Here is a 12,546-nt window from a genome sequence, read left to right as displayed (position 1 = left end):
CTACCTGCGACTCCACTTTCAAGGTGCTATGAACCTGCACTCCAAGGTCTCTTTGTTCAGCAACACTCCCTAGGACCTTACCATTAAGTGTATAAGTCCTGCTAAGATTTGCTTTCCCTAAATGCAGAAGCTCGCATTTATCTAAATTAAACTCCATCTGCCACTTCTCACCCATTGGCCCATCTGGTCCAGATCCTGTTGTAATCTGAGGTAACCCTCTTTGCTGTCCACTACACCTCCAATTTTGGGGTCATCTGCAAACTTACTAACTGTACCTCTTATGCTCGCATCCAAATCATTTATGTAAATGACAAAAAGTAGAGGACCCAGCACCGATCCTTGTGGCACTCCACTGGTCACAGGCCTCCAGTCTGAAAAACAACTCTCCACCACCATCCTCTGTCTTCTACCTTTGAGCCAGTTCTGTATCCAAATGGCTAGTTCTCCTTGTATTCCATGAGATCTAACCTTGCTAACCAGTCTCCCATGGGGAACCTTGTCGAACGCCTTACTGAAGTCCATATAGATCACATCTACTGCTCTGCCCTCATCAATCCTCTTTGTTACTTCATCAAAAAACTCAATCAAGTTTGTGAGACATGATTTCCCAAAAAGTACCTCTACACCTTCATAACATTTCTTTCGAGATGTCTGTTTATCTTTGCTTCCCTCCCTTTTCTTTTGTGGTTTTGTTTTTGTCTCTATTTCTTTCTCACTGTGCCTCCTTCTCACCTTCTCGTTTTGCTCTGTATTTTCCATTCCGTTGGATGGACATTAACATTGGTCCCAGCTTGCAGTGGGAGGAGCTAGCGGTGTGCTGGAAATGGGGCCTTTTAGTAATGAGATTTTCAGTTGTTTTACTGAACCGCAGCTTTACATTTCTCACAGTTTGAGTGGGTGAGCATAATGGTAACTTGTTCTTGAGAGGACAAGTGAATAAAGCAAATGGCATCAGAAATAGCATGTTCCTTTCCGAGCACAGCACTTTAGGAAGAATCTGACAGCTTCAGAGAGTGAGGAAAAAGATTAATGTGAATGATTCTACAGAGGAGAAACTTCAGTGATAAGATCAGAGTGGACAAGCTGGCTCTATTTACATTGAAGAGAAGGTTGAAGAATAATTAATTGAAGCAGAGGCCTCCCAACCTCATGGAGTCTTGACATCGAGGCCTGATCAGGACGAGAACAAAATTCTGCAAAGGTCCCGAGGCTGCGATCGATCCCCAGGAGCTCTCCGGATGGACAGACCCACTTACCTTCCAGAACAGCAGACCAGCCACTCCTCCAAGGCCTGCAGGGGAAACTGAAACAGCACGGTTTCATGTTCCCCATCCCCAGTGTATCCTGGGAAATGTCAAAGCCATTGAAAACAAGCTGGACAGATTTGAAATTAGACTCACCTTGGAGAATCGAGAGGCAGCTGTGTGCTTGGTTTTACAGAGACATGGCTCACTCCTGTGACACCTGACTGTGCCTTCCACCCTGGGAGCTTCTCAATCCCCCAGACGGACTGAACGGCACCCTCGTGCAAGGCAAAGGGACTGCCTCCTGATCAATACCTCCCAGTGCTTGGACATGATGATCCTGCAAAATGACTGCACCCTGGTGAAATGCCATTCCTGCTACCCGCCGTGCGAGTCCATCTCTCCACCATCCTGACAGCAATTTACATCCCACCCTGTGCGTGGATAAACAATAAACTTGCTGAAATGTAATCTTCCAAAAGTGTTGAGACAGAATACAGCCACCAACCTGCCTAACGCTTCAGTCCTCGTTCTCAGGCTGCCACCTCATCATCACTGGCTGAAGGTGGCTTCATGCCTTTGCAGCCTCTTCATGCCCTCCCACAGGTTGCCTGAACCGAGCTTTGTATCAGCAACAAGCTTGGTCCCTTTGTCTCAGAATTAACTGCTGTTGGTTTCCCCTCCTCCTCCCTCTGAGGCAGTTCCTCGAGATCTGACGATGACATTGTTGCACTCTGCTGTTGTGGGTCTGAGTTGATTGAGCAGCCTGTTGCTGGCTCTTCACTCCCTGCCACAACACAGCCGCCTGCTGGGAGTGATATTCTGGTTCCCATACACTCCCGCTGCCTGCTCCTGGGCCTGTCTGCTGGGCTCGAGATGACTACGGCAGGCACAGCTGCTTCTTGCCCAGTTTGGTGGTCCAGGGTGAGAAGCTCCCACAGGCTGGTCAGAATGCTGCATTTTATTTCAGGGTGGTTTTGAGGATGTTGTTGAATTGTTCCACCTGCTTTCCTGGTAACAGAGCTCAGAGTTGACAGCTCGTCCTGAGAGAAAGAGAGGACTGCAGATGCTGGAGATCAGAGCTGAACATGTGTTGCTGGAAAAGCGCAGCAGGTCAGGCAGCATCCAAGGAGCAGGAGAATTGACGTTTCGGACATGAGCCCTTCTTCATTCCTGCTCCTTGGATGCTGCCTGATCTGCTGCGCTTTTCCAGCAACACATTTTCACCTCGGCCTGAGAGTCTTGTATCAGTTTGTGGAATGTGACCTCCCCAGTGCAGCTGATTGGTCAGACCCAGTGCCTCGATGCTGGATCCATTGCCCTGTTACTGGAGCGTTTATCCTGTCAGTGGGTTTTGTGGATGTTGCAGAATCATTGCTGGCGATGTTTCTGACAGGCTTTGTGGTGTCAGGTGTATGTGGCCAATTTGAGCAGATAGGGGAGGCCTGAAATGAGTTTTTTTTGCTTCGGATTTCACCCAGGAAAGGGACCTTGTTGTGAATGAGGACTTTGAGGAGCTGGGATACAGGCTTGACCAGATCAAGATTGATGAAGTTGACGTGCTGGAAATTTTGGAAAACATTAAGATTGATAAGCCCCCAGGGCCAGACCAGATTTATCCCAGGCTGCTCTGGGAAGTGAGAAAGGAGGTTGCTAAGCCGCTGGCGAGGATCTTTGCCTCCTCACTCTCCACGGGAGTTGTATCGGAGGATTGGAGGGAGGCAAATGTTGTTCCTCTTTTCAAGAAGGGGAATAGGGAAGTCCCTGGCAATTACAGACCAGTCAGTCTTACGTCTGTGGTCAGCAAGGTTTTGGAAAGAATTCTGAGGGATAGGATTTATGACTATTTGGAAAATCATAGTGTGGTTAAAGGCAGTCAGCATGGCTTTGTGAGGGGCAGGTCATGCCTCACAAATCTTATTGAGTTCTTTGAGGAGGTGACAAGACAGGTCAACGATGGTCGAGCAGTGGATGTAGTGTATATGTACTTCAGCAAGGCATTTGATAGGGTTCCCCATGGTAGGCTCATTCATAAAGTCAGGAAGTATGGGATACAGGGAGATTTGGCTGTCTGGATTCAGAATTGGCTGGCTGACAGAAGGCAGAGAGTGGTTGTAGATGGAAAGTATTCTGCCTGGAGGTCAGTGTTGAGTGGGGTCCCACAGGGCTCTGTTCTTGGGCCTCTGCTCTTTATAGTTTTTATAAATGACTTGGATGAGGAGGTTGAGGGGTGAGTTAGTGAAATTGCAGATGACACAAAGGTTGGAGGTGTCGTCGATAGTATCGAGGGCTACTGCAGGCTGCAGCGTGACATAGACAGGATACAGAGCTGGGCTGAGAAATGGCAGATGGAGCTCAACCTGGATAAATGCAAAGTGATGCATTTTGGAAGGTCGAACTCGAATGCTGAATATAGGATTAAAGACAGGATTCTTGGCAGTGTGGAGGGACAGAGAGATCTGGGTGTGCAAGTACATAGATCCCTCAAAGTTGCCACCCAAGTGGATAGGGTTGTTAAGAAAGCATATGGTGCTTTGGCTTTCATTAACAGGGGGAATAGAGTTTAAGAGCCGCGAGGTTTTGCTGCAGCTCTACATGCCCCTGGTGAGGCCACACTTTGAATATTGTGTCCAGTTCTGGTCGCCCTACTATAGGAAAGATACAGAGGCTTTGGAGAGGGTGCAAAGAAGGTTTACCAGGATGCTGCCTGGACTGGAGGGCTTGCCTTTTGAAGAAAGGTTGAATAAGCTCAGACTTTTCTCTCTGGAGAGAAGGAGGAAGAGAGGAGACCTGATTGAGGAGTACAAGGTAATGAGAGGAATGGATAGAGTCAATAGCCAGAGACTTTTCCCGAGGGCAAGATTGACTGGTACGAGGGGTCATAGTTTGAAGATATTAGGAGGAAGATATAAAGGAGACATCAGAGGTAAGTTCTTTACACAGAGGGTTGTGAATGTATGGAATGTGTTGCCCGCGGTGGTGGTGGAAGCAGAGTCATTAGGGCCATTTAAGCGACTGCTGGACATGCACATGATAGCAGTGAGTTGAGGGGTGCGCACTTTATTTTACATTCTATGTTCTATGTGTCCAACACACACTGAAGGACAGGTCACAGGGCAGTGTGTAGAGTGGGAGCTCAGTAACAGGTTAGAGCTCTTTATCACACTGCAGCTGATGTTGTATTTCATCATCGTGGTGTGTGTCCCCATAGAGAGTTGCCTCCCAAGGAATGGGATTGGATCAATGTTGGCCAGTGGCTCAGCGTGAAGTTCGATCACCTGGGGGCAGTATTACCCATCAGGAGCAGGCTGCAAGAGGACCTTGCCCATCTCTCATGTGCCTCTCGGAGGAGTTTGGAGCTGTCTCTGAGTGCACAAACGCACGCATGAACATTGGGTTATACCACCTCATTGACAGGGGAGGCCTGGGTTGCCTCTGGGCTGGAGGTGATGCAGTTTGAACGGGTCTGCCTTCAGTCTGTGAGAAAGGGCCACTCCAGCAGGAAGCTCCCAGGAATCCAGTCGAAATCTTGCAGTGAGGAGGAGGGAGATACCGTTGGTGTACCAACATAGCTCTGATTGACTCCGAAAAACCCCTAGGAACTGCAGGTGCTGAGAATCAGAAACAAAGACAGAAATCCCTGGAAAATTTCAGCAGGTCTGATGCCATCTGTGGAGAAAAGCGAGGTTAACATTTTGAGTCCAGTGACCCTTCTTTCTGAACAGGCAGTGTATTTGTGATGTATTCAGGCTGACACCGGGAGAATGTGCAAACTCCACACAGACAGTTGCCTGAGGCAGGAATCGAACCCGGGTCCCTGGTGCTGTGAGGCAGCAGTTTTAACCACTGTGCCACCTGTCCTTTAGGTCACAGGTCATTCTTGTGGGACCTTGGCCTTCATTTGGTGCTGCTTCTGCATCAGGAACAGCTTGCTGTTTGAATCTTGTGGGTATTATCATCAAACCAGTCTTGATGTTTCCTGACAGACAAACCAAGAGTCCCTTGCAGGTGCTGTTTGAGATGCTTTACGGACAGACCAGGTGCTGTGAATATTCTGTTTGGTGGGAGTCACCAGGTTGACTGTGAGGCACTGACTGAGAATCTTCAACTCCATCAGCATGGGATTTCCTGCTGCAACGCTCCTGCCTTGTCTGCCGCAGGTCAGTGGAGAGAGCGGACCGGGTCACTGGTGATTGGTCCATGAGCCACCAGCTGCTGCCCGAGTACAGCTGAAGCAAAAACATTTCTGGTCTCACATTGAGAGAATGACATAGTGAAGCAGGAGGAAATGTTCAGGGCGATAATATTGCTGCAAGATATTGTGTTGTCTCTCTGATGAAATAGAGCAGGCCTTGTTGGTTCTTTATCATGACCTCATTGCTGTTTGCCTTCTCTCCACCTGCATCAATCATGCCTTTTCAGAGATTTGTGTCTCTCCCAGTTCTGGCTTTGGTCTCACCAAGGAGACCCCAGGTCTTCCCTTTGGGACCCAGGACATGACACATCAAGGCTGGAGTCATCTGTCACATCTGGGGTTGGGGCTGTTGCTGTGATGAATGTGGTGTACTTCTCCAAGGTTCCCATGAGACACCAGGTCATGAGGCAATCACACATCCCACAGGGGGCTTACTGAGCCGGTCAGCTGGTTTATGTTTTGTGACGAAACCAACCCATGGAGTCAGCATTCTTCCTTGGCTCATCTTTCCAAAAGTGGAGTTTCTCCCCGACTCACCCAAGCCCCACTTTGGACAGTGATCGCAGTGTCGTAGCGTGCAGTTTGGGTTATGATAGCAATGCAACCTTCAGGTCTGTCACTCCTGAATTATGCGTGAGCTCTTGATGTTCCAGGTCACAATGGGCATCGGGGGGGGGGCAAACTCTCCGCTGGTTGGAGTCATACCTGACACACAGAAAGATGTCAAGGGTGTGGTGCTGGAAAAGCACAGCAGGGCAGGCAGCATCCGAGGAGCAGGAGAATCGACGTTTCGGGCCAGAGCCCTTCATCAGGAACATTTGTGCCACACAAATGCCAGGCTATGACCAATGCCAATGAGTGACAGTCTAACAACTGCCCCTTGATAGCAATGATAATGTCACTGAATGTCAACATCCTGGGAGTTGCCGTTGGCCAGAAACTCTCTAGACTCACAACATAAACACAGTGGCTACAAGAGCAAATCAGAGACTAGGAATACTGCAGTAAGTAACTCTTCCCCGACTCCCCAAAGCCTGTCCACCATCGACAAGGCACAAGTCAGGAGTGAAATGGAACACTCCCCACTTGCCCTGGGTGGGGGCAGCTCCAACAACACTCAAGAAGCTCGACACCATCCAGGACAAAGCAGCCGCTTGTTTGGCACCACATCCACAAACATCCCCTCCCTCCCCCACCGACACTCAGTAGCAGCAGTTTGTACCAGCTACAAGATGTACTGCAGAAATTCACCAAAGATCCTCAGACAGCACCTTCCAAACCCCACGGCCACTTGGAAGGAGAAGTGAAGCAGATACATGAGACAGGTCGAGGGTATGACCTGGTTGGTCAGTGGGAGGAATGAATCTGATTGGTGGCAGGGAGGAAGGGAGGGGGAGGGGCTGGGAAGGGAGTTGGGGGATGGGAAGGGAGACGGCGGATGGGAAGGGAGGTTATTTGAAATTGGAGAACTCAATGTTGAGTCCTCTGGTCTATAGGTTGCCCAGGCGGAAGATGAGATATTGTTCCTCCAATTTGCAGTGTGGCTTGTTGTGGCGATGGAGAAGGCTAAGGATGGTCATGTCAGAAAGGGAGTGGGAAGGGGGATTGAAATGGGCAGTGACTGGGAGGTTCGGTCGGCCCCTGCGGCCTGGCTGAGATGCTCAGTGAACCATTCCCTCAGTTTACGTTCAGTCTCCCTGATGTAGAGAAGACCACACCGGGAGCACCTGATCCAGTAAACTCGGTTGGAGGAGAGGCAGGTGAACCTCTGTCTCACCTGGAAGGACGGGGCCATGGATGGAGGTGGGGGGTGGCTTTTCTGATTGTAGGGGAAGGTCTCTGGGGGTTCGAGGTGTCTGGGACGGTGGGGGTGTTCGGTGGGGAGACTGGCACAAACCAAGGACTGTCAAAGGGAATGGTACTTGCGGAAGGCAGAGTGTAGTGGGGAGGGGGAGATGTTCTTGGTGGTGGGGTGTAGTTGGTGTTGGTGGAAGTGTTTGAGAATGATGTGTTGGATATGGAGATTGATGCTGCCCGGCTTGCTGTGTTCTTCCAGCCTCCTGCTCGTCTACCTTGGATTCCAGCATTTGCAGGTTTTTTTGCCGATACCCAGCATGGGCAAAACCAATGTAGTGTACAAAATCTCATGCAAGGACTGCACAAAACACTATATAGGACAAACAGGAAGACAGCTAATGATCCGCATCCACAAACATCAACTAGCCACGAAACGACATGACCAGCTATCCTTAGTAGCCACACATGCAGACGACAAGCAACATGAGTTCGACTGGGACAACACTACTATTATAGGACAAACCAAACAGAGAACAGCCAGGGAATTCCTAGAGGCATGGCATTCATCCACAGATTCAATCAATAAGCACATCGACCTGGACCCAATATACCAACCACTGCAACTGACAGCTGGAACTGAAAACCGGAAGCAGCAGATTCAAACCACTATAAATGCTGGAGGGAACATCACAGCAGCGCTTCACAGGAGGCTCCCAAGCACTGAGGATGTCACCTAGACAGGGGACGAAACGTCTGCAACACAAATTCCCAGCTCGGCGAACAGAACCACAACAAGGATTCACATTTTTTGGATCATTGGATTCTCTTTTGGGGTAGAAGTGACCTGTACAAGAAGGACGGATTGCACCTAAATTGGAAGGGGACTAATATACCGGCAGGGACATTTGTTAGAACTGCTTGGGAGGATTTAAACTAGTAAGGTGGGGGGGTGGGACCCAGGGAGACAGTGAGGAAAGAGATCGATCTGAGACGGGTACAATTGAGAACAGAAGTGAGTCAAACAGTCAGGGCAGGCAGGGACAAGGTAGGACTAATAAATTAAACTGCATTTATTTCAATGCGAGGGGCCTAACAGGGAAGGCAGATGAACTCAGGGTATGGTTAGGAACATGGGACTGGGATATCATAGCAATTACAGAAACATGGCTCAGGGATGGGCAGGACTGGCAGCTTAATGTTCCAGGATACAAATGCTACAGGAAGGATAGAAAGGGAGGCAAGAGAGGAGGGGGAGTGGCATTTTTGATAAGGGATAGCGTTACAGCTGTGCTGAGGGAGGATATTCCCGGAAATACATCCAGGGAAGTTATTTGGGTGGAACTGAGAAATAAGAAAGGGATGATCACCTTACTGGGATTGTATTATAGACCCCCCTAATAGTCAGAGGGAAATTGAGAAACAAATTTGTAAGGAGGTCTCAGCAAGCTGTAAGAATAATAGGGGGGTTGTCGTAGGGGATTTTAACTTTCCAAACATAGACTGGGACTGCCATCGTGTAAAGGAATGAGATGGAGAGGAATTTCTTAAGTGTGTACAAGAAAATTTTCTGATTCAGTATGTGGATGTACCTACTAGAGAAGGTGCAAAACCTGACCTACTCTTGGGAAATAAGGCAGGGCAGGTGACTGAGGTGTCAGTGGGGAGCACTTTGGGGCCAGCGACCATAATTCTATTAGATTTAAAATAGTGATGGAAAAGGATAGACCAGATCTAAAAGTTGAAGTTCTAAATTGGAGAAAGGCCAATTTTGACGGTATTGCAAGAAATGGGGGAGATACTAAAGAAGTATTTTGCATCAGTATTTACTGTGGAAAAGGATATGGAAGATATAGACTGTAGGGAAATAGATGGTGACATCTTGCAAAATGTCCATATTACAGAGGAGGAAGTGCTGGATGTCTTGAAACAGTTAAAGGTGGATAAATCCCCAGGACCTGATCAGGTGTACCCGAGAACTCTGTGGGAAGCTAGAGAAGTGATTGCTGGGCCTCTTGCTGAGATATTTGTATCATCGATAGTCACAGGTGAGGTGCCAGAAGACTGGAGGTTGGCTAACATGGTGCCACTGTTTAAGAAGGGCGGTAAGGACAAGCCAAGGAACTATAGACCGGTGAGCCTGACCTCAGTGGTGGGCAAGTTGTTGGAGGGAATCCTGAGGGACAGGATGTACATGTATTTGGAAAGGCAAGGACTGATTAGGGATAGTCAACATGGCTTTGTGCGTGGGAAATCATGTCTCACAAACTTGATTAAGTATTTTGAAGAAGTAACAAAGAGGATTGATGAGGGCAGAGCAGTAGATGTGATCGATAGGGACTTCAGTAAGGCATTCGACAAGGTTCCCCATAGGAGACTGGTTAGCAAGGTTAGATCTCATGGAATACAGGGAGAACTAGCCATTTGGATACAGAACTGGCTCAAAGGTAGAAGACAGAGGGTGGTGGTGGAGGGTTGTTTTTCAGACTGGAGGCCTGTGGCCAGTGGAGTGCCACAAGGATCAGTGCTGGGTCCTCTACTTTTCATCATTCATATAAATAATTTGGATGTGAGCATAAGTGGTATAGTTTGTAAGTTTGCAGATGATGCCAAAATTGGAGGTGTAGTGGACAGTGAAGAAGGTTCCATCAGTTTACAACAGGATCTGGACCAGACGGGCCAATGGGCTGAGAAGTGGCAGATGGAGTTTAATTCAGATAAATGTGAGGTGCTGCATTTTGGAAAAGCAAATCTTAGCAGGACTTATACACTTAATGGTAAGGTCCTAGGGAACGTTCCTGAACAAAGAGACCTTGGAGTGCAGGTTCATAGCTCCTTGAAAGTGGAGTCGCAGGTAGATAGGATAGTGAAGGTGGTGTTTGGTATGCTTTCCTTTATTGGTCAGAGTATTGAGTACAGGAGTTGGGAGGTCATGTTGCAGCTGTGCAGGACATTGGTTAGGCCACTGTTGGAATATTGCATGCAATTCTGGTCTCCTTCCTATCGGAAGGATGTTGTAAAACTTGAAAGGGTTCAGAAAAGATTTACAAGGATGTTGCCAGGATTGGAGAGGTTGAATAGGCTAGGGCTGATTTCCTTGGAGTGTCAGAGGCTGAGGAGTGACCTTATAGAGGTTTCATGATGGGCATGGATAGAGTAAATAGTCAAGGTCTTGGTTACAGTGGTGCTGGAAAAGCACAGCAAGTGAGGAAGCATCTGAGGAGCAAGGAAATCGACGTTTTGGGAAAAAGCCCTTCATCAGGAATGAGGCAGGAGCCTCCGGGGTGGAATGCTAAAGGGCTTTTTCCTGAAACATCGATTTTCCTCCTCCTCGGATGCTGCCTGACCTGCTGTGCTTTTCCAGCACCACTCTGATCTTGACTCTGATCTCCAGCATCTGCAGTCCTCACTTTCACCTAAATAGACAAAGTATTTTCCCTGGGGTGGGGGAGTCCAGAACTAGAGGGCATAGGTTTAGGGTGAGAGGGGAAAGATATAAAAGAGACCTAAGGGGCAACCTTTTCACACAGAGGGTGGCTATGTTTGGAATGAGCTGCCAGAGGAAGTGGTGGAGGCTGGTACAATTGCAACATTTAAGAGGCATTTGGATGGGTATATGAATAGGAAGGGTTTGGAGGGATATGGGCCGGGTGCTGGCAGGTGGGACTAGATTGGGTTGGGATATCTGGTCGGCATGGACGGGTTGGACCGAAGGGTCTGTTTCCGTGTAGTACATCTCTGTGACTCTATGAATCTACCTCCATACTCTTCTGGTCTATTCACTCAATTAACCAAAGCTAGTTCTCCTTTCTAATTAGCTTTGTTTCAGATCAAGATTCATGTTTGATACCAGAGTGTGTTGCATAGAGTAGATAGTGTGGTGGCTGTGGTGTACATTAACTTTACGAATGTTTAGGCAGCATCTACATCACAGGCCTGTCAAATAACTAAAAGGAGTCCTTGGGAAAGCAACAAATTGGATTCCAATTGTTTAAGTGACAGGAATCAAAGGACTCCAGCTGGCAGCTGTTTGTGTGGCTGGAAGGCTGTTTCTATTTGGGTTTTATAGGTACCTGTACTTAGCTCCTGTCGTTACAGACTTAATGAATGATTTGTTCTGGAATAGAGGACCTTGCAAGTAAAGTTTACAGAATACATAAAAACGTGTCTGTGTGAGTGAAGAGTCAGGAAGAATGCTTGGATTTGCTGGGATTGGTCTCCTTGGAGCAGTGGGGGCTGAGGGATGATTTGATTGGGATGAACAAAGGCTTACAGATAGAGATATAGTTCACGAAGATGGGAGTGGGTTGGATCACTTGTCTTCAAACAGCACAGAGACTATGTACTGAATGATCTCCTTGGGCCATCGTTTCTGTGAAAATTGATGGGGACATTACCTCTGTCCACTTCAGACCCTAAGGACCCTAATCAGAGCCTGGCAATTTACTTGCTTGCTCCTGTTGTTCACAATGGCTGCTGCTTTGTAGATTTCCTTATGATAAGTTGGTCTTACCTTCCAAACTTCTCTTTTAGGCAATCCATTCTTTGCTACTGTGTTGTACGTTCAATGAAGGTTAGTACTGGAACCAATCTTTACGCATCTTTCTCAGTATAGATTTGCAGAATTACAAACCTGTCCCTCTGAACCTGGTCGTTGCAATTTTGATCGTTGTCTCTTTCATTGAGAGTTACGTGACTGCTCAGATAATGTCCACAAGCAATCAAACCCAATCAATGTCCAGTCTCACATTCCAATCACCAGCACCCCACACCCACTACCCCCACCTTCCCTCCACCGCATAAATGCTGCTCCCTCCCACTTCACCTCAGCTCTGATGGACTGAAAGCGTTAGCTTGCTCTCTCTCCACGGATGCTGCCTGACCCACTGGGATCTCCAGCATTTTCTGTTTTCAGTACAGATTCCAGCACCTGCAGGAATTTGTTCCTGTCAATCAGTGATCAGTTTCTCCTTCTTTTCAATTCATTTTCCCTTGACTTTAGATTCAGACAGAAATGAGAATCAAGGAGGAAGAGGAGAGGAAAGAACAGAAGTTGAAAGAAGAAAAGGAAAAGGAATTGCAGAAGTCAGCTGGAAAAGACTCCAAAAAAAAGGGAGGGAAGTCAGCAGATAAGAAAAAAGGTGATTTTCCCTCTGACTGGAAACAAGCTAGACTGGGAATGGGCTGGGAATCTGGGAGTGAGACAGACTGGGAATCTGGTGGAGGGAATGGATTGGGAATCTGAGAGTGAGAATGGACTGGGAATTTGGGGGTGGGAATGGATTGGGAATCTGGGAGTGAGGCAGATTGGGA

The 12,546-nt window shown here is 47.9% G+C and overlaps 1 protein-coding gene across 1 annotated transcript in view; it reads left to right on the top strand.

Moving 5' to 3' along the window:
• spef2 (sperm flagellar and cilia associated 2) overlaps nt 1-12,546 on the top strand; it is an 894,484-nt gene that overhangs the window by 752,100 nt on the left and 129,838 nt on the right. Inside the window, exon 28 of the mRNA XM_087994173.1 lies at nt 12,236-12,374. Within this exon, the coding sequence (XP_087850299.1) occupies nt 12,236-12,374 (139 nt within the window). The remainder of the gene's footprint in view (nt 1-12,235; nt 12,375-12,546) is intronic.

The sequence above is a fragment of the Chiloscyllium plagiosum genome, unplaced genomic scaffold, assembly GCF_037043375.1.
Source record: "Chiloscyllium plagiosum isolate Xiang-an unplaced genomic scaffold, Cpla_swu_hap1 HiC_scaffold_2, whole genome shotgun sequence".
Taxonomy (NCBI): Eukaryota; Metazoa; Chordata; class Chondrichthyes; order Orectolobiformes; family Hemiscylliidae; genus Chiloscyllium; species Chiloscyllium plagiosum.
This window is presented reverse-complemented; position numbering and strand designations above follow the sequence as displayed.